This window comes from Hypanus sabinus, chromosome 22, assembly GCF_030144855.1.
Source record: "Hypanus sabinus isolate sHypSab1 chromosome 22, sHypSab1.hap1, whole genome shotgun sequence".
Taxonomy (NCBI): domain Eukaryota; kingdom Metazoa; phylum Chordata; class Chondrichthyes; order Myliobatiformes; family Dasyatidae; genus Hypanus; species Hypanus sabinus.
The window spans coordinates 54867708-54889382 of NC_082727.1; the positions used below are offsets into that span (position 1 = coordinate 54867708).

A 21675-nucleotide genomic window follows, 5' to 3' on the forward strand; every position below is an offset into this window, starting at 1 on the left:
AAGCCATCTCGCAATCATTCAACAAATTCTCTTTTGCGATCTAACACTCTGACTTTCCCAATCCCCTTGCATATTGAAGTCCCCGATTACAATTGTGTAATTACCCTTATTACAAGCTTTTTTCAGCTCCCTTTGCAATCTCAACCCCCAGATCTTGGCTACTATTTGGAGGCCTATATGATTCACATAATGATTTTTTTTATCCCTACAATTTCTTAACTCCACCCCTCCCCAGAGATCCAACCCCATGTCACCCTTTCCTAAAAATGTAATCCCATCTCTTACCAACAGATGTACAGCACCGCTGTACACAGCCACCTGTTCTTTCGATAAAAGTACTGGTAATCCTTTGATATTAAGCCCCGATCTATGGCCTTCTTTCAGCCACGACTCAGTGATGCCCACAATGTCAAACCGACCAATATCTAATTTGCACTACAAGTTCATCCGCCTTACTCCGAATGCTGCGCACATTTAAATACAGCAGCTTCAGTCCTGTTTTCTTTGCCCTTTTGAATTTTGTCTGTGCGGTACAACTCTTTGCTCTGTTTGCATTTGTACCCAAACATTGGCTTGTCCTTCCTTATACCCATCACCTACTTGTAAACTGGCTGGCTCATCCTCAGCTCCATCATAGTGGTTCCCATCCTCCTGCCATCCTAGTTCAAACCACTCTCAGCAGCTCTAGTAAACCTGCCCACAAGAATATTTGTCCCCAATATTTTAAAATACTAAAGTAATAAATCCTGCACCAAGATAGACCCAGCACATCACCCACGTGTCCTTTTGTGTAAATGGAGAGCTGATGGCTCTAAGGAATAAAGGCAAGGATAAGCTAACTCATGTTTTAAAAAGTATTTGATTGCAGTACTCTTCAAGTATTTAAAAAGCATTTCTTTTTTAAAGACTTTACATAAGACTTTATTCTTTACATTTTTAAGAAATATTTCTCCCCCTAATCTTGTGGGCAGATCTACCATGATCCCAGAAATCGATCAGTGTCTGCCCCCTGCCATGTTCTTTGTTTTAGGGAGGTTTGTAGAAAGTTTTCCACAGGAAGTCTGCCTGTCTGCACTCTGGCATGGCCCGTACTACTGAGGATTCCAGACAGCCGGCTGCACTCACTGGACGCTGTCCCCATACTACCCGGCTCAACAGCTGGCTAAAGTGTCAGTTTTACAAATAGCCCCTTAAGATAAAAGAAACACACACTTGTATTAAAAAAAAATCAAATGGAAGCTTTAAATATAACTTAAAATATTCCTGACCTTCCCTCCCACCCCCAGAAGCTGTTGCTTCCCATTTATCTGAGCGGGCACCGTGGCACTTGTCCAAGGTTTCCATGGGTTCAGATTCCATGGACAGATTTTCTGGCCTGAAAGCTGAGAAACCCGAGATCACTCCGCTGTTAAACTTCATTAAGTATAGGGTTAGCTGCAGCCAGCGATGACAGGGCCATAAATCCTGACACTCTCACAGGCTAACACCAAAGGGTGAACAACCAGAACTTATAGCAACATATCCAGACAAGTTCCGGCATTACTGTGGGCACTGGAGCAGAAGATGTGCTCTCCGTTTCACTTGAAATGCTTCCGAGTGCCAGGGAGGCAAGGTGAAAAATAAACTTGACAGCTTCGGCATTCAGAAAGTCTAAGGGTGTGTCTGCAACATCGTCAGGGCTTGTCACCGTGGTAAGAGTCCAGCTATAGAACAGTACAGGCCCTTCAGCCCACAATGTTGTGCCGACCCTCAAACCCTGCCTCCCATATAACCCCCACTTTAAATTCCTCCATATACCTGTCTAGTAGTCTCTTAAACTTCACTAGTGTATCTGCCTCCACCACTGACTCAGGCAGTGCATTCCACGCACCAACCACTCTCTGAGTGAAAAACCTTCCTCTAATATCCCCCTTGAACTTCCCTCCCCTTACCTTAAAGCCATGTCCTCTTGTACTGAGTAGTGGTGCCCTGGGGAAGAGGCGCTGGCTGTCCACTCTGTCTATTCCTCTTAATATCTTGTACACATCTATCATGTCTCCTTTCATCCTCCTCCTCTCCAAAGAGTAAAGCCCTAGCTCCCTTAATCTCTGATCATAATCCATACTCTCTAAACCAGGCTGCATCCTGGTAAATCCCCTCTGTGCCCTTTCCAATGCTTCCACATCCTTCCTATAGTGAGGCGACCAGAACTGGACACAGTACTCTAAGTGTGGCCTAACCAGAGTTTTATACAGCTGCATCATTTCATCACGTCTCTTAAACTCTATCCCTGAACTTATGAAAACCTACACCCCATAAGCTTTCTTAACTACCCTATCTACCTGTGAGACAACTTTCAGGGATCTGTGGACATGTACCCCCAGATCCCTCTGCTCCTCCACACTACCAAGTATCCTGCCATTTACTTTATACTCTGCCTTGGAGTTTGTCCTTCCAAAGTGTACCACCTCACACTTCTCCGGGTTGAACTCCATCTGACACTTCTCAGCCCACTTCTGCATCCTATCAATGTCTCTGCAATCTTCGACAATCCTCTACACTATCTACAACACCACTAAACTTTGTGTCGTCTGCAAACTTGCCAACCCACCCTTCCACCCCCACATCCAGGTCATTAATAAAAATCACAATAAGTAGAGGTCCCAGAATAGATCCTTGTGGGACACCACTAGTCACAACCCTCCAATCTGAATGTACTCCCTCCACCACGACCCTCTGCCTTCTGCAGGCAAGCCAATTCTGAATCCACCTGGCGAAACTTCCCTGGATCCCATGCCTTCTGACTTTCTGAATAAGCCTACCGTGTGGAACCTTGTCAAATGCCTTACTAAAATCCAAGTAGATCACATCCACTGCACTACCCTTATCTATATGCCTGGTCACTTCCTCAAAGAACTCTATCAGGCTTGTTAGGCATGATCTGCCCTTCACAAAACCATGCTGACTGTCCCTGATCAGACCGTGATTCTCTAAATGCCCATACATCCTATCTCTAAGAATCTTTTCCAACAGCTTTCCCACCACAGACATAAGGCTCACTGGTCTATAATTACCTGGACTATCCCTACTACCTTTTTTGAACAAGGAGACAACATTCGCCTCTGTCCAATCCTCCGGTACCATTCCCGTGGACAACGAGGACATAAAGATCATAGCCAGAGGTTCAGCAATCTCTTCCCGTGCCACGTGGAGCAGCCTGGGGAATATTCCGTCAGGCCCCGGGGACTTATCCACCCTAATGTATTTTAACAACTCCAAAACCTCCTCTTTCTTAATATCAACATGCTCCAGAACATCAACCTCACTCATATTGTCCTCACCGTCATCAAGTTCCCTCTCAGTGGTGAATACCGAAGAGAAGTATTCATTGAGGATCTCATTCACTTCCACAGCCTCCAGGCACATCTTCCCACTTTTATCTCTAATCGGTCCTACCTTCACTCCTGTCATCCTTTTGTTCTTCACATAATTGAAGAATGCCTTGGGGTTTTCCATTACCCTACTCGCCAAGGCCTTCTCATGTCCCCTTCTTGCTCTTCTCAGCCCCTTCTTAAGCTACTTTCTTGCTACCCTATAATGGTGAACTACATATACCTGTCTGGACACGCCCCCCCCCCCCCCCCCCCCGCTGACTGCTCCTGTGGCTCCACCCACAGACCCCGGTATAAAGGCGATTGGAGCCACAGACCCTTCCTCAGTCTCCAGGATGTTGTATGATGGTCACTTGCTGCTTGTGCTTTCTTCCAGCCAATAAAAGCCTACATTAACCCACGTCTCAGAGTTATTGATGGTGCATCAATTTTATTGGCTGGAAGTTTTAAAACATGGAAAGCATTTTACGTCCGGAAAAATTGGACATTGACCTTCAAGACTCTGAAGCAGCTCTTGCCTTTGAACTCTGGCTTGCATGCTTCCAATCATACTTGGAACAGATTCCCGTGACTGAGCCCGCTATTATGCACAGAATCCTCCTTTCGAGGGTCAGCTCGAAAATTTACTCCCTCATCAGGGACCTGCCAACCTACCAAGGGGCACTGGATGCCCTCAAAAGACAGTACCTGCGGCCGGTGAATACTGTCTACGCAAGACGTCGCTTAGCGACATGGCGGCAGTAAACCGGCGAGTCGAGCGGGGAGTTTCTCCAAGCCCTACAGACACTCGTGTGGGCCCGCGACGGCAAGGGACTGATGGCGGAACAGCATGCGGAGCTCCTGGTACGAGACGCCTTCGTTACAGGGATCAGGTCAGTGTATGTGCACCAGTGGCTGCTGGAAAATGCCGATCTTACCTTACGCTCGGCGATCGAGATGGCTGACATGCTGGAGGCTGCTCTGCACAGTGCTGACGCTGTCCAGCCGCGTGATACCCCGCTGGTTCCGTGGATGCTGCAGACCCCGCCACCCGCGAGCAAATTGACTTCCGCTGCTGCCACCCGCGAGTCCACGAACTCCCCAAAACCGACCACAGCTGCTGCCAGTCACAAGTCTGCACAGTGTTACTTCTGCGGACTCATAAAGCACCCCCAAAAACGCTGCCTGGCCCGAGAAGCTACCTGCTCCAGCTGCGGAAAGAAGGGCCATTTCGCCAAGGTCTAAGTCTGAACCACGAGCGGTGTCGAGCAGCTCCACGTGCGAGGCATGGGGGTCGCGATCGTGGTGGCCGCCATCTTGCCTGCCCGCCTTGTGCGAGACATGGGGGCGACCATCTTTGTCGGCGCCACCTCGCCCTGCCTCCGACCCACAGGTGTTTACCAGGCACCAAGACGGCAGTTCAACTCTGGCCACCATAACCCTCGACCAAAGTGCCCCACACCATCTTGCAAGGTCAATGATGGACATCCTGGTGGAGGGGCACAGGACTAGCTGCCTGTTTGACACAGGCAGCACTGAGAGTTTTATTCACCCAGACATGCTGCAATGCTGCGGACTCGTGACACAGCCGGTAAGCCAGAGGGTCACCGTGGCTTCTGGGTCGCATTACACAGACATCCGGGGGGGGTTGTGTAGTGACATTGGTGGTGCAGGGCACAGAATATCGGGATTTTGCGCTACTGGCCATGCCTCAACTGTGCGGGCCTGTGCTATTGGGGCTGGACTTCCAGAGCCACCTAAAAAGTGTGACTATGGCATATGACGGGCCCCTCCCACCACATTCACCCCCCCCCTTTGTTTTAAAAGAGAATCCCCATGGGGCGGTTTCTTACAAGTATATTTACAGGTTAAGTCTATCAGGTGGTTGAATCTGTCACTGCGATCTACGTAGCACCGGTTGTGATTGCACCGGAGACGGTGGTTGTGCTGGTTCCAGCCTAACTGGAGGTGTCAGCCCACTAAGCGTCAGTGATCCCTCATGCGTGTGCGAGGCGCCTGGTATATGCGTGTGCGAGGCGCCCGGTACGGAAGTGACATTGAGTCAATGAGACAATGGGACAGTGAGTCTATTCCTCAATAGACCCATTTGATCCTTGCTTCCAAAACCTCATGTATGCCGTCTTCTTCCACCTGACTAGAATTTCCACTTCACTTGTCACCCATGGTTCCTTCACCCTACCATTCTTTATCTTCCTCACCGGGACAAATTTATCCCTAACATCCTGCAAGAGATCCTTAAACATCGACCACATGTCTATAGCACATCTCCCTGTAAAAACATCATCCCAATTCACACCCGCAAGTTCTAGCCTTATAGCCTCATAATTTGCCCTTCCCCAATTAAAAATTTTCCTATCCTCTCTGATTCTATCCTTTTCCATGATAATGCTAAAGGTCAGGGAGCGGTGATCACTGTCCCCCAGATGCTCACCCACTGACAGATCTGTGACCTGACCCGATTCGTTACCTAATACTAGATCTAGTATGGCATTCTCCCTAGTCAGCCTGTCAACATACTGTGTCAGGAATCCATCCTGGACACACGTAAACTCTGACCCATCTATACCCTTGGAACTAATCAAGTGCCAATCAATATTAGGGAAGTTAAAGTCACCCATGATAACAACCCTGTTATTTTTGCACCTTTCCAAAATCTGCCTCCCAATCTGCTCCTCGGTATCCCTGCTGCTACCAGGGGGCCTATAGAATACCCCCAGTAGAGTAACTGTTCCCTTCCTGTTCCTGACTTCCACCCATACTGACTCAAAAGGGGATCCTGCTACATTACCCACCCCTTTCTGCAGCTGTAATAGTATCCCTGACCAGTAATGCCACCCTCCTCCCCTTTCCCGCCCTCTCTATCCCTTTTAAAGCACTGAAATCCAGGAATATTGAGAATCCATTCCTGCCCTGGTGCCAGCCAAGTCTCTGTAATGGCCACTACATCATAATTCCATGTATGTATCCAAGCTCTCAGCTCATCACCTTTGTTCCTGATGCTTCTTGCTCTGAAGTACACACACTTTAGCCCTTCTACCTTACTACCTTCATACTCTTTAATCTGCTGCTCTTTCCTCAAAGCCTCTCTATATGTTACGTCTGACTTTACTCCATGCACTTCTTTCTTCGCTCCGGGTCCCATCCCCCTTGCAAATTAGTTTAAACCCTCCCGAACCATGCTAGCAACCCTACCAGCAAGGATATTGCTCCCCCTTGAGTTCAGGTGCAACCCATCCAATCTGTACAGGTCCCACCTTCCCCAGAAGAGATCCCAATGGTCCAAAAATCTAAAACCCTGTCCCCTGCACCAACTCCACAACCACGCATTCAACTGCCATCTCCTCCAATTCTTACCATCACTATCACGTAGTACTGGCAGCAATCCTGAGAACGCCACCCTTGAGGTCCTGTTCTTCAGCCTTCTGCCTAGTTCCCGAAACTCACACTTCAGGACCTCATCCTTCTTCCTGCCTATGTCATTGGTCCCAACATGTATCACGACTTCTGGTTGCTTTCCCTCTCGTACCATCAGGAGCTATCCAGCACCTCAACTACAAGTGAGCCCAGCAGTCTGGTTCCTCCACTTATTGCCAGCAACATTGCAAAGCAAAAAAAGCTAGGAATCACATTTTATCTTAGCACTTGACACAGAAAACTTCTTCTCCAGACACAAAATCTCTGTAATTTCTTAATTATCCATTATACATTCAAAGATGAAAGATTCAGAGTACAAAGTATGCATACAGAATACGGCTGAGACTTGTCCTCCCGCATGCAGCCACCAAACAAAGAAATACAATGCAACCCGTTCAAGAAAACACCAACACAATAAATAAAAAGAACAAATTGCACAACCAGCAAAAAGCAAACAACACAGAATACCAAACATCAAACCAGGATTCAGCTTAGCTCATTTCAGCCCTGAGTCGCTAGCCAATGCAGGCTACAAGGCCATTTCTGACTGTCGTGCCCCAGTCGGCATCAAACATCCAATCGAACTTGTCACATATTCACCCATTTCTGTCTGTTTGGATGCATATTTGCCCTCACGTTTTTCCCTTCAAGTTTTATCTGCAGAAACACTTGGATTTTTTTCTTAGTTTACTCTCAACTTCAATAATTACTTTATCAAGATTCCAAGATGGCAGCGTAACGCAACTTGCAGTGGCCACTCTGGAGCTGATTATCTATTATTTGGGGAAGTGGGGTGCCGTGCGCAATCATAATTGATTGAAAACGGATGTGGAAGCACGGAGGAACATCGGGAAATCTCCAGGAAGACCTTCTTTGTTGCTGCTGCTGCTGTGAGGTCCGGGACTTTGCTGGGAAGAACAGGCCCCCAGTCCTCGGGGTCCTGTCGCTGATGGCCGTTGGCAGGGCCGTCTCAATACGCTCGGCAGAGGAAGGTGCTCGGAGAAGCTGTGCCGGAGGGGATGGTCGGAGGCTCGGAGGTTCGACGGACTCGAGGTCCGCTGCGGTCAGGTCGCTTTCGGTGTGTGCTGCGTCTGTGAGGCTGGGTTTGACGGAGCTTTCATTGTTTGCTGCGTCTGCGAGGCTGAGTCGGGCAGCGCCGTGGAAGTCCATAGCGGGGGTATTCCCTTCTGCCGCCGGCGTGGGATGTCGGGACTCGTGGAGACTGTGTGGTGATTTCTTTTGAACTTATAGTCTTTTAACATCTTTGGACTATTTTTACTGTGCCCATGGTCTGTTTTTTTAATCAATTATGCTATTGTTTGCACTGTTGTAACTATGTGGTTTTGTGCAGGTCTTGTAGCTTTAGTTTTTGGTCTTGTTTGTCTGGTGGATTTGGAGTTCCTTTCCAGGGAACGCGCTAAGACGGTAGCGCGATATTAATATGCAGCAGCCTCTCCGGACTCTGGATTGGGGATTGCCAAACATTTGTGGATTTTCTGGTGTAGTCTGTTTTGTCATATGCTTTTGTGATATCATTCTGGAGGAACGTTGTCTCATTTTTTAAACTGCATTGCATTTGTGGTTTCTAAATGACAATAAACTGAATCTGAATCAATCTTTTTTCACCCTCTACTGAATTTGAAACATTCCAAAATCACAAGTTTTACTATTTTATCAAACAACTTTATGCACTGTCCTAAAATTTTGTACCATCTTTAATTACACCTACAATCATTGAAGGGATAACTTTTCCCGTTATCCCTTAAAATAATGTTATATTCCTCCATCACCAAAAATGGTGGAGGATAAACTCTTCTTACTGCTCCCATCAGGAAGGTGGTACAGGATTGTCAGGACTAATGTTCCCTTTAAGGCATGTGCGCGCACACATCTTTAGTTACCAGTGTACGAAGGAATTTACACTGCGCACAGATGATTATCACCCTCCACCTTGCTGGCATGTTAAGTATATTTCACAATCGTACACAATCACATTTCCTTTTCCGGTGTCTGGTGCAGACGGTATTGATAATGTGGAGTTTGTGATGATTTGTCTGCAGATTTTAGAAGTGGCTTACTTATACTGTGTTTGTTGAAGAAATTAAGTGCACACATTTTGTTGTCACAGGGCAAAAAAATTGCACAGCACAAGATTTTTGCGCACTGGTCATTACAAATTAGAGGTAACATTGCTCAGGACTCACAGCACCGAGTTCTGGAACAGTTATTACCCCTCAGATATCAAGCTCTTGAACCAAGGAGTATTACATCACTCAACTTCACTTCATCATTAAAATGTTCCCACAACGCACTTTCAAGGACTATTCATTTCATGTTCTCAATATTTATTGCTTGCTTGCTTATTTATTTATTAATTATTATTAATTATTATTATTATTATTATTTTTCACTGTGGTGGCTTCCTGCTCTCAGAGCTAGGTGAGCAGCCTAGAGTTTTCAATATCTCCAGGAGCAGCCTGGAAGACATGCATCTTCAAGATGTGGCCTTGCAGACGACTCCGATTCCTTACCGGTGTCATAGGAGATCGGAAGATTGAGACAGCAGTGGACACTGCTGTCAAAGTAAACAATGCTGCAAATTGCAACAGAGAGCTGCTGGTCTCCCCTCTTGCTGTGGCAGGAGTGATACCTCTCTTCTCCTTCGTTAGTGAGAGAGTGATCCTGTGGGCGTCGAAGTGTTTGGATGGACAGTTTTTTTCTGATAGACTTTAGATCATGAGCTCTTTGGGGGCTTTATTATTGTCGGGTAGTGAGGGTTGATGATTTTTTCTGAGGCATGCTGGGCGGAGGGGGGTTGATGATTTGCTGCTGCCTGTGTGGAGGAGGGGGAGCAGAGATTTGGGGTTCTAACCTTTTTCTGTCATGAATTCTTTGAGGTTTTTATTCTGTTTTGTGGTTGTCTGCAGTAAGTAAGAATTTCACGTTGTATGTTGTGTACATTCTCTGATATTATAAAGAACCATTAAACCATTCTTTTTCTTGTATTTGCGACAGTTTGGTTTTTGCACACTGGTTGAATGACCAGGTTGGTACAGTTTTTCAATGATTCTGTTATGGTTACTCTCTTTTTAAATCCTTCCTTTTTTATCTTGTAGGAGTTCCAACAATTTCAAGATCCCTTTGGTCTGTTTCAAAGATAAAAGATAAGCTTTACTTGTCACACGTACATCAAAACATACAGTGAAGTACGCAGTTTGCGTCAATGACAAATACAATCTGAGGCTGTGCAGGAGGCAGCCTACAACTGTTACCATACTTCCAATGCCAACACAGCATGTTCCTTACTAACTTGTACATCTTCGGAATATGAGAGAAACTAGAGCAACCACAGTAGACCATGCGGCCACACGATAGAACATACAAACTCCTTACAGACTGTGGTGAGAATTGAACCCCCATCACTGGCAATAAAGCTACCATGACACCCCAGTTGTGTTTTTTTAAATGACCACCCTACCAGACACCAAATTAAGGAAGTTCTTCCAAGGAAATTGATCCTGAACTGAGAAGTTGAATTAATACAATACATAAAAATCATTACACAGTATCAGAACTTTAAAATTAGGCACAATCTAGGTGATAGCAAATAAGAAAGCAAGCTTGAGAACATCCTATCAACTCCAAGGTATTTGGCCCAATCAAAACAAAAGGTTTTTGAACACAAGAAGAGCTGCAATCTGAGACGTCCCTTCAGATTTGTTAAGATATAAAAATAGAATGAGGGATTAATCTATTACAATAGTAAATAATCAACTAAAAACTACATGAAAAAGTAATGTTCCATTAAAAGAACATTTTCCCAATCATGTTTAATCAGTTCCTAACTTATTTTAAAGTGGATGACTTGGACAAAGTTACCTATTGGGTAGAGGGAAGTCCTTTCACAAGAAAATCTGCAGATGCTGGAAATCCAAAGCAACACACACAAAGTGCTGAAGGAACTCAGCAAGTTAAGCAGTATCTATGGAAAAGAGTAAACAGTCAATGTTTTGGGCCGAGACCCTTCATCAGGATCTTAGGTTTAGTTTAAGTTAATGTCGTGTTTAACACATACATATGTCCTGATGAAGGGTCTCAGCCCAAAACACCAACTATTTACTCTTTTCCATAGATGCTGCCTGGCCTGTTGAGTTCCTCCAGCATGTGTGTGCGTGGAAAAAGTAGTCCTTAACAGGATTGCTCAAGAACCACTTAAAAACATTTTAATGTTTGCAAACTGATCTTTATAGTGTCATAACATCATTTGCCTTTTGGAAAATACATAATTCACATTCTTCAAAAAGTACCATTATCCAAGACTTTCCAAATTATTGTTTTCCAGAAGGAATCCATTGCACAACTTATTGGAGGGAAGATCTATTAGTTATTTGATAACAGCATTTGTGACTAAGTAATTGAATCTAGAGAAGCTGGTAGTGACATAGAGCAGTAGAAGACAGGAACAGGCTCTTAAGACCACAGTGTGTTAAACACGATGCCAAATTAAACTAAACTCAAGTTCCCACACATCATCATATTCTTCCATTCGCTGCACATCTCTGTGTCAGTCTAACTGCCACTAACACGCCTGCTCGACCACCACACCCAGAAGCATGTTCCAAGTATCTACCACTCTGAGTTAAAAACTTAATGTGCAACTCCCCTTTAAACTTCTCCCTCTTACATTAATGTTGAGTTCAAGCTGGACAAAGCCTATGCTTAAACAATTAAAAATAGTGATAATAATGGTTTCTGGATTGATGAAAGATCAAAGCATTCTTGCTGTTACAGTAATGACTTGGGAATGTGCACTTCCAGAAAACATGCTTCCAATGATTCCCTTCCTAACAGTGGTTCAGCCTGTTACAGAGTTGTCACTAATGGCCCAATGTGTAACTTGAGTAAAAAACGTTGAGTAAAAAAAATAAGGATAAATGCAAAACAAAGGGTTATTTTGAGCAGGGTAGGACTTGAAGATCAATCTTCCACTCATTTTCAATTCAAAGTATCAGTAGATCTTCAGCATACAATTTATATGCAAACCACTTATACAATTTTTCATCTGATCTTTTCTTCCATTTCTAAATTCAGCTGCAGCAAATAGTACCTCATTCATAAAACTGGCAACACAAATCAGAAGCATTGTCCCAAAAAGTTTCCAAACCACACTGCATTGGCTAATGCAATATTTTCCACTTTTATTATGCATATTTAATCGTCATTTTCTGCCTATTTTACAAAGAAATTTCAAGAAAGGTTTGAGCGTAATTTAACAATTGCATCCAGACCAGATATTCTGCTTCATTACTTAGGTACAGTAGCTAGCAATTCATGTCCTAAGTGTCTACTAGATTATGTCACTGCTCTACATAACCTTAAATATATTGCTAATGGGCACGTTTGAGTTGAAAACATGGAAAGATGAAGATGAAAGGTTAGTAGGCCACAGGAAGGAAGATGCAGGGTTTTGAAAGGAATTAATAAACAGGACCAAAGGGGAATAAAATCCAGATTAGTCTCAATCTCTTGCTCAGTCCTAATATTATTATGAGCTGGTTTGTGAGTGGTTTGGAGAGGAATTACTTGGCAGTAAGATAGCACACCAAGTGCTGATTCAGAACCACAAGAGAAATTTATAAAACAGACTAGAAAACAGAATTGACAAAGAATGTTAGTAGAACATAATGCAAGACATTGTCAGTGCCAAGAAGCAGGCAAACGTGGCAATGTGATGTCATTGCTGTCACAAAGTAAACCATTCAGTATCTTTGGTCACAGGCTCCTGAGCATGGAACTTGCATTGAGTAAGGTCATCAAAGTATAGGGTTGGCCCTGTAGACACAAAAATCTAAATAAAAAGTAACAACCAGGCTGTTTGTTGTCATATGCAAACACGTACATGAGCAACAGCTGAGAAGAGCAAAAACACTCGAACATTACTGTAAATTCATAAGAAATACAAACAGCACAGGATTTTTACAATGCCTCAAAACGTAGCACGTCTTAAAATAGTAGAAAATTCTGGGCTTATGATTTAACTAATGAGACGGAGACCTAGGCTGCAGTATCAGTGGAAGATTGGTTTAGGAAAATAATCTTGAAGATTGGCCAGGCCCAGAAAATGTTCCAAAATGCAGCAAGAATATTTTAACTTGACTGTGGTGTAACTTGGCAAAAGTAAACAGGAAACAGCTACATGGAATAAGTCAGCGTCAGACCACTACGAGATGTTTATGGAAGAGGCAGGGAGGTGTTGGAGCAAAAGTATTTCATTAACAGAATGGGAATCTCAAATGCAAGGAGCACACAGAATAGGTTAAAACAAACAAGCAAAGTTTATGCCATAAACTAACTATTATTATGCTACAGGACACCTACAAGAGTATATACAGTACTGGTGTTAAAACATGATGAGAAAAATCACAGAATTAGAACATTATTGAAACCACATAAAACCAGTAAATTAGCATCACTGGTAAAACCAAGAAAAACAAAAATATTTTGTAAATACACAAAGATGTTTTTTTGTTCCAATTACATAAGCAGAAGTGAATAACTGAAGGAAGATAGGGCTATATTAAAGGATTTAAAATGCAATACAAGTGTAGATGCAAAAGGCATTGGTACTGTTTTTACTAAATTATCTTTACAAAATAGGGGAATGACACAGATATTGTACTGGAGCAGGAGGTGTACAAAGTGGTGCGATAAGCCTAGAGAGAAGAAATATTAAATGATTTAGCATCTCTCGGAGGAGGTAATTAACAGACTCAGATTAAATGGTTGTTGAAAGAAACAAAGAAAGGAGGCTCTGCCCAATTTTCATTCTGGAAAAATTCTTAAGGACTGGAGGTCTGCTAATTCATTATTGTTGTTTAGTGGGAATTTTGGGCCAGCCTATTCTCAGGAATCATGAAGTTACTGAAAAGGCAGCCAGTAAGATCCCTATTTGGAAGCACACTAATTAATCAAGGAAAATTATCGTAGATTTCTTAAGCTGAGGTCCAATTAAATTGAATTTAAGATGATAAAAGGAAAGGTTTTCAAGCAAAGTTGGCTTAGCCATGTTTTTAAAAAACACAGTTAATTCAAGCTGTATGAATTTAAGCTAGGCTTTTAGCAAGTTCCCACATGGCAGCTGGTCAATCAGTCACATACAAGGCAGAGTGAAGTATTGGGATTGAAAATATTGCCTCTTTAAAAGAAAGCAAAAAGTAACGGTTGATGATAGACCAAAAGACCGTTCCATTACAGGTTACACATAATGTAATGTATGGTTCCTCACCTTTAATAATACAACTAAAGATTCAATTTTTCATTTTTTTTCTTTAGTAAGTACTTCAGTGCTGAGAAAAATTGGTAGCTTTAGCTCAGAGTCTTAGAACACTACAGCATAGAACCAGCTCCTTCAGTCCATCCAGTCTCTTCTGAACCATTAATTTGCCTAGTCCAGTCAATCTTCACCCAGACAATGGCCCTCCATGTACAGTATCTATCCATATTTCTCTTAAATGTTGAAATAGACCCTGTATCCACCACTTGTGCTAACTTATGTTAATATGTAACTTCTGAAAGATAGGTAATAATATTTATCATCACACACTATACAGTAATGAGAGCACAGAACTTACCGAAGTATCGATTTTAATTAAAGCAAGATCTGCTTTCTCATCTATGTCTTTTATTTTGGCATTGTACGTTGCTCCATTCCTCAGTTCCACTTTTACTCTGTGCTTGTTGGTGACCACATGTGCATTTGTGACTATCAATCCATCTTCAGAGACAATGAACCCCGAACCACTTGCAACAGACAATTCACGGTTGGAATAAACTGCTCTAAATAAATAAATAAGAAATATAAAGGCTTCAATGCAGGTTGTTTACATTTTATATCTTGTGTACCCCCAGAAATCTGCAACGTATGCTCCTTTCCAGGCTATGCTCCTTTCTCACTGCTGCCATCAGGTAGAAGGTACAAGTGCTAAAACTGGAGAGAGTTCAAGGGAGGTTCACGAAAATTATTTTGGGATTAGATGGCTTGTCATGTGAAGAGCGCTTGAAGGCTGTGGGCCTGTACTCACTGGAATTTGGAAGGACAAAGGGAGATCATTGAAACCTTTTGAATGTTGAAAGGCCTAGACAGAGTAGATGTGGAAAGGATGTTTCCCATGGTGGGGGAGTCTAGGACAAGAGGGCACAGCCTCAGGATAGAGGGGTGTCCACTTAAAACAGAGATGCAGAGAAATTTCTTTAGCCATAGGCAGCTGTAGAGGCCAGGTCACTGGCTGTATTTAAGCAGGGATTGATAGGTTCTTGATTGCACATGGTATAGAAGGTTACGGGGAGAAGGCCAAGAAGTAGGGACTCAAGGAAAAATGGATCAGACATGGAATGGTGCAGCAGACTCAATGGGCCAAATGGCCTAATTCTCTTCATATATCTTAAGGTCTTAAGGAATCACACCACCAGGTTCAAGAACAATAATTACCTCTCAACTGTCAGGGTCTTGAACAAAAGAGGACAACTACACTCACTTGCCCATCTATTGGGATGTGCCCACAACCAACTCACTTTAAAGACTTTTTAACCTTGTTATTTCACGTTTCAGGTCGACATGCTATGTGTGCTTTGTTCCATCTGTGACTGTTAGTACTGCGTTTTGTACTTTGACGCTGGAGTGGGAGGACCCGAAGGAAAAATTGTTCAGGATGAAGACCAGTTCTGCCAGATGGAGTGGGTTGGTGGGGAAGGGGTTTAGTTGGTTCTTTTGTGAAGAAAGAAGCAGAGGGCTTTGAGGCCTTCCTGATGGGGGAAATCACTTTTAAAATATATCTACAAAGGCTGAGATTTAGAGTAATCTTGGTGTTCTAGTAGAGGATTCATGAGACTTGTTGGCCTCCTTAGTAGTTAAGAAATCAAATACTTATTTATTCTGAGGGGAACTGAATATTTTAAACATTTTATAGGACATTGGCAAGATTGCTTCTGAAAAAAACCTGTATGGTATTGGCTTCCTTACATGGAAAAGATGTTAAAAACACTATCAAGGTAAAAGCATTAGATTAAAAGCCGTTTTATTTATTTCAGCTGATCTGATGACATAGACTTCCCTTAATGGAAGTCCCTTAGTGAAGACGTGGCTGGGAGTACAGCGAGTGAATTATGTCAGATTTTGCTTTTTATGAGTCTGTCAGACAAATGGCATTGGGTGGAGCAGACTTGGGCCTGCTTTAAGATGACAACATCCATTTCATTCAAAATGGAGGGGAAGGGAAGACACAAAAATGACAAGTTAATAAGTCTGAAAAGCAGCCAGAACAAGGAGAATAAAAGTAGATTCATAATAATCTACTCGTAATATAAAGTGTGGTGAAGTATCCAACATTGGTTTTTGGTTTTATTTCAAAATTTTATGATTTATTATAATTTGCCTTAATCTTGTATTGTCCCTTAATTCTACCTATCTTGTTATTCCTATTTATTGTCTGCAAATGCATAGCCATAAGTAACCAATATTTCAAAATTGGTCAGCAGACTTTGGAAACATGTCAAACATCCCACCTACTAGAAGCTTTAAGCTTCCTTGTCTAACTAACCTCTACACCTCACAAAAAGTTTTTAAACATTTAAATAAAGGCAAATATACAACAAACAGAGCTAACATCTCTAATGCAGTTGTACAAAAGATTCTTACCTGAGCCAGAAATGGCTTAATTAAATCTTTTCTATCCAGAAAACAGATTTCTCCCTCTTTTCTATTAGGCATTATTAATATTTAGTTTTTTTAAACATGAAAGCACCATGGCAAGCATGGCTTGAGAAATTATCTTCATATTTCTTTCTATAATTTCCACAAAAGGCTGCCATTATTTGAAGCTTTAGGAGACCTTCCAATAAGTGATATCACCCTTTTCTCTAATGCTCACTTGTCTGAGAAGTGCTATTAACGTGTGAATTATAGAGAGATTAACCGAAAGACTCAAGAAGGGTCTTGCATACCTACGAAAAAGTTCAATGTGAACCACAGCAGGAGCAATCTTATCCACCACATCTGCTATAAAATTGTATTTGTGTCGCAGGCTGTTGGGGTCATTTTGAGCTGTAAGCAAAAGAAAAGGTAATCAAATGAGTTTTTATGCAGCTTTTTTCAGTTTGGGCATGCTATACAATAATTTATTTCTTTATTAATTTTGAAAAGTGGTATTGTAATGCAGTTTGTGTGATACAGTCACTGGATGTTAGTTTAAATAGATTGAACAATGCATTCCATGCTTAGTAACATCGCACAAGCTCAAAAATATTGCATCTCTTAAAAATATTGTTACAGAGATATTGTCAGACACGAAGTACAGGAAACATTGAAGTAGAAGCAGATTATTTAATGATGAATGGTCATTAAATACAGAGGTTTGATGAAGGGTCTCAGCCGGAAGTTAACAGTTTATTCATTTCCACGGATGCTGAGATCCCCAGCATTCTGTGTATTGCTCTAGATTTCCAGCATCTGCAGAATTCCTTGTGTTCGTCCCTTGAACCTAACCTTCCATTCACCGTGATCACGGCTGATCAGCAACCCAACTTTGTGGTATCTACTTTTCTCCCCTATATACTTAGTTTCTTTTGTGAATAAACATTTATCAGTCTAATGTAAAACTAACAGCAGGCGCATCATCATTGAGTTAGTAGCTTCTTTGCAGAAATGATCCCTCTTCTCTCAAGATTTAGCCCTAACTGAGACTCTCTGCCCCTTCAGAAACAGCTATTCTCTGTCTGCTCTCAATAACTTGAAAGCTGAGCAATTCACCCTTTTAACTAATAATATTCTCACATGCTTTGTTCAGGATTTAAAACTTGGGGTCCAGATGCAATTTCAATCAGGCATTGCTGCGTTCTCCCAAGAAAGATATGGTGGACTCTAGAAGTAGTCTTCTCAAAGCCCTGTACAGCTGCATTAGGTACTAAAGATTCAAGGCAACACACTCAAAATTCTAGAAGAACTCAGCATGTCAGACAGCATCTATGGAAATTAATGAACAGTCACCATTTTGAGACAAGAACTTTCTTCAGGGCTCAAAAATAACCAAAGATTAAAGATTAGCTTTATTTGTCACATGTACGTCAAAACATCGAAGCATACAGTGAAATGGGACGTTTGTATCAAACCGTATCAGTCGACATTGTCTGGGCAGCCCACAGGTGTCACCACATTTCTAGTCCCAATACAGCCTGCCCACAAATCACTAACCCCTAACTAAGCATCTTTGGAAAGTGGGAGGAAACTCGAGGTCAGAGAGAGAATGTACAAACGCCCAACCGACAGTGATGGAATTGAATCTGGGTCACTAGTATTATACTAACCACAATGCCGCTGTGTCACGTTACAACTTCTACCCACTTCATTGACCCCACCGCCCTTGTAGTGTAATCTTATAAATAGTCCACTAGCCTTTTTGATTACTTTCAGCACCTGCTTGAAGCATTTTATTGGTTTATATAGATGGTTAATAAAGACTTTGCACAGAACCATATGACACAGGAATTTATTTCTTCCCATCAAGTCTATGCAGTGCACAGAACAATCACATAACCCCACTAATTTTCCCTTTAGTTTATTCTCCCCACAGTCTTCTCTTCACCCAGATTATACTAACCTGCCCGTCTTTAAAGGCGGAGCACCCTTAGAAAACCTACATGATGGGAGTATGTCTAATACAGACAGCTCCCGAGATCAGGGCTGAACGCAGGTCTCTGGAGGCAGTGGCACAATGAGCAGCACGTGCCCTTTGGGCCTCCGCTGGGAGTAGCTTTTCACGAGTTAGAAACTCACAGACCGGGCAGCACAGGATTTCAAGATCAGAAGGCAAAAGGGGGTTGCCAGCTCCCCACCAAGTTACCCGTCAACCCAACTTGCAAAACCGTATCTGTGACTTCATCAGCAAGTTGTGACCCTGGAGCTCCTGATGTGGGAGTCTCATTACCAGAGGACAGCAACTATAAGGGAGGGAAGTTTAGGGGAGATATCAGGGGTGAGTTTGTTTGTTTGTTTTTACACTGAGGGTTGTGGGTGCCTGGAATGACTTGCCAGGGATGGTGGTGAAGGCTAAAACATTAGGGGTATTTAAGAGCCTCTTGGGCAGGTACATTGATGAAAGAAAAACAGAGGGTTACGGGGTAGGGTGGGTTTAGTACTTTTTTTTTAAAAAAAAAGGGGTTTATGGGTTGGCACAACTTTGAGGGCTGAAGGGCCTGTACTGTGCTGTAGTATTCTAGAGTTCTAGTACTTAGTATATGTCTCACTAACAATTTCTCCAGGCTGATTAGGTTTGGGTAAAGAAACCTGACTCTTGAATTCAAATTTTAGCCTCATCTAGGATACCATCACTCAGCAACTGAGGAAAAAATACTATTCTAATTTTTAAGATCTAAAGTAGTTGATCTCCCATATTGTATACTACATACTGTATACAAATACACACACCTACATATATACATGCATATACACACCCGCGCTTCTGGATCCATTACTTGCCATAACACAGAAGCATTGTAGCATAGTGACCGGTACAATACTTTACAGCACCAGCAACCCAACAGAATTTGTATGTTCTCCTCATGACCGTGTGGGTTTCCTCCTGGTGCTCCAGCTTCCTCCCAAAGTCTAAGACTAGTTAGTAGGTTAACCAGCCGCTGTAAACGGTCCTGTGATTAGGCTCAGGTTAAATCTGGGTTCGCTGGTCGGCGAGGCTCGAAGGGCCTGTTCTGCGCTGTACCTCAATAAATCAATCAATCTTTGCATCAGATAAATATTTTACTACTTTACATGATATAGAAGTAGGTCATTTTGCATAATAAAAGAAATTTGTCTCTCAGCAACTCTCCTTTCAAAATGTGCTTGGTTTCAGCTAAATACACCTTAAACACAAAAGCATGCCCTGCGTTTTGACTCCAAAACACATCAGCTTAATCCTGGATGTATCTGGGCATTTCTATGCTAAGAGGAATGCCCAGACAGCTGCCAATGCAATTATCGGCCACAACAAGCCTGTGTGATTGCTTTGTCCCCAGAGAAATTTCATTACAGATTCTTTAAAACTAGCACAATACAACAAAATACACACCAACATGGACAGTGCATTGCTTAGGCTAACACTATTGCAACACCAGTGAGGAGAGTTCAATTCAGCCACTTTAACGAAGGTAACAGACAAAGTAGAGAAAAGGACAGAATAATTATTATTTATCCAGAAAGATACATTCATCTAGAATACTCTTGACTTAAAAAGGATTATAGAAACAGGTGGAAAAGTAACTTTAAAAACTTGGACGAACAGTTGAAAAGTAGAAAGTTACAGGGTGTGGGTGAAGAGGATGGCAAAGAGCCAGGCCAAGCTTGAAAAGCCAACCAACTCCTCCTGAGCTTTTTATACTAATTAGGTTTCCAGCTTCTCAAACACTTCCACAGATCTGAAGATAATTGGCATCTCAAGCTAGTTCAAAATTGGCCTCCTCCTACACTAAAGTACCTTCAACACTGTACTGAAAATATTGAACTAAATTATGTCTGAGGCATGAGGTATGCAGTGTTACCATGAGGACTACAAAACCAAGTCAGTCCTCCATGCACACATTCTAAATTTATTCTTTACTTGACTATTTCATTTCATCTAATTTTCCAGCATTGAGAAATTAGATTCATTATTAATCCCATAAATTCTATCATATTCTCCAATTTCTGCTGAAGGTATGACCTCTACCCAATGCTGTTATTATCGAATAAGGAACAGCTGAAGCCTCAAATTATAAAAAATGTTCCACTCCCCCTAGAATAAGAAGATGTGCATTATGCCTGGCTGCTTGCTGCCTTCACCACATGTCTAAACCTAATCCTTCATTCTAGGTGCCAAGGTCTTTCAACATCTCTGTAGTCGATTCCTTGCCCTTGCTATCAAAGTGAGACAGTTACCCAATACAGAGAAACAAATGGTTAGCTTTCTTTCAAAGTAGGTTTTACATGAAAAAATAAGCAGAAATTATCTTTGAACCATTTTTTGAACCTTCAAATTATTTGAAAAATACAGTGCTTCAATAGGATTTCAAAGAAAAACCTCAGCTGTTGCCTGAATATATTTGAAATTATACTGAATACTGTGACATACCCACTGCTTTCCATCTCATTTAGTCAGCTATTGAAGATGTGAGTAACAACCAGGGAATTTTCTCTGTACATGCAGCAAATACATTTGGAGATTATTTGTATGTCTTTGGGATGAATTCCTGCCGTTAAATTGCAAGCTAAAAGGCCAGAGTTTGCAGTCAGTGACAAAGCATCAACGCTTGCCAAGGAACCCAAAGCAATCCACCACTGACTTGTAATCGCCATGTCAAGGACCGCATCTTTTCTGACACCTTCTGCTGTTGGCAGTCTGCTGCAGAAGATCCCTGACATCTGACAGCATTAAAGTCAACTTTTTGAGCAACCAAACATATTTAGGAAGTCTCAAAGAACACATATAATTCACAAAGTACTAGGCATCCGTTAGTCTCAACAGACCATGGATTTGCGCCTTGGAAAGTTTCCAGGGCCCAGGCCTGGGCGGGGTTGTAAGGGAGACTGGCAGTTGCCCAAGCTGCAAGCCTCCTCTCTCCACGCCACTGATGTTGTCTAAGGGAAGGGCAAAGACCGATATAGCTTGGCACCGGTGTCGTCGCAGTGCAATGAGTGGTTAACTGCCTTGCTCAACATGCTGCCTTAGCTGAGGCTCGAACTAGTGACCTTCAGATCACTAGACCAATGCCTTAACCACTTGGCCATGAGCTAACACTCAGCCAGCTGGTGGCATAGTGGCATCAACACTGGACTTCGGAGCCAAGACTCCTGAGTTTGAATCCA

At 42.5% G+C, this 21675-nt stretch overlaps 1 protein-coding gene across 1 annotated transcript in view; it reads right to left on the bottom strand.

The window, feature by feature from the left end:
- The window catches only part of htra1b (HtrA serine peptidase 1b), a 69133-nt gene that overhangs the window by 39598 nt on the left and 7860 nt on the right, over positions 1-21675 (bottom strand). The window contains exons 2-3 of the mRNA XM_059947767.1: positions 16785-16884; positions 14417-14621 (exon numbers count right to left, since the gene is read on the bottom strand). Coding sequence (XP_059803750.1) covers positions 14417-14621; positions 16785-16884 — 305 coding nt within the window. The remainder of the gene's footprint in view (positions 1-14416; positions 14622-16784; positions 16885-21675) is intronic.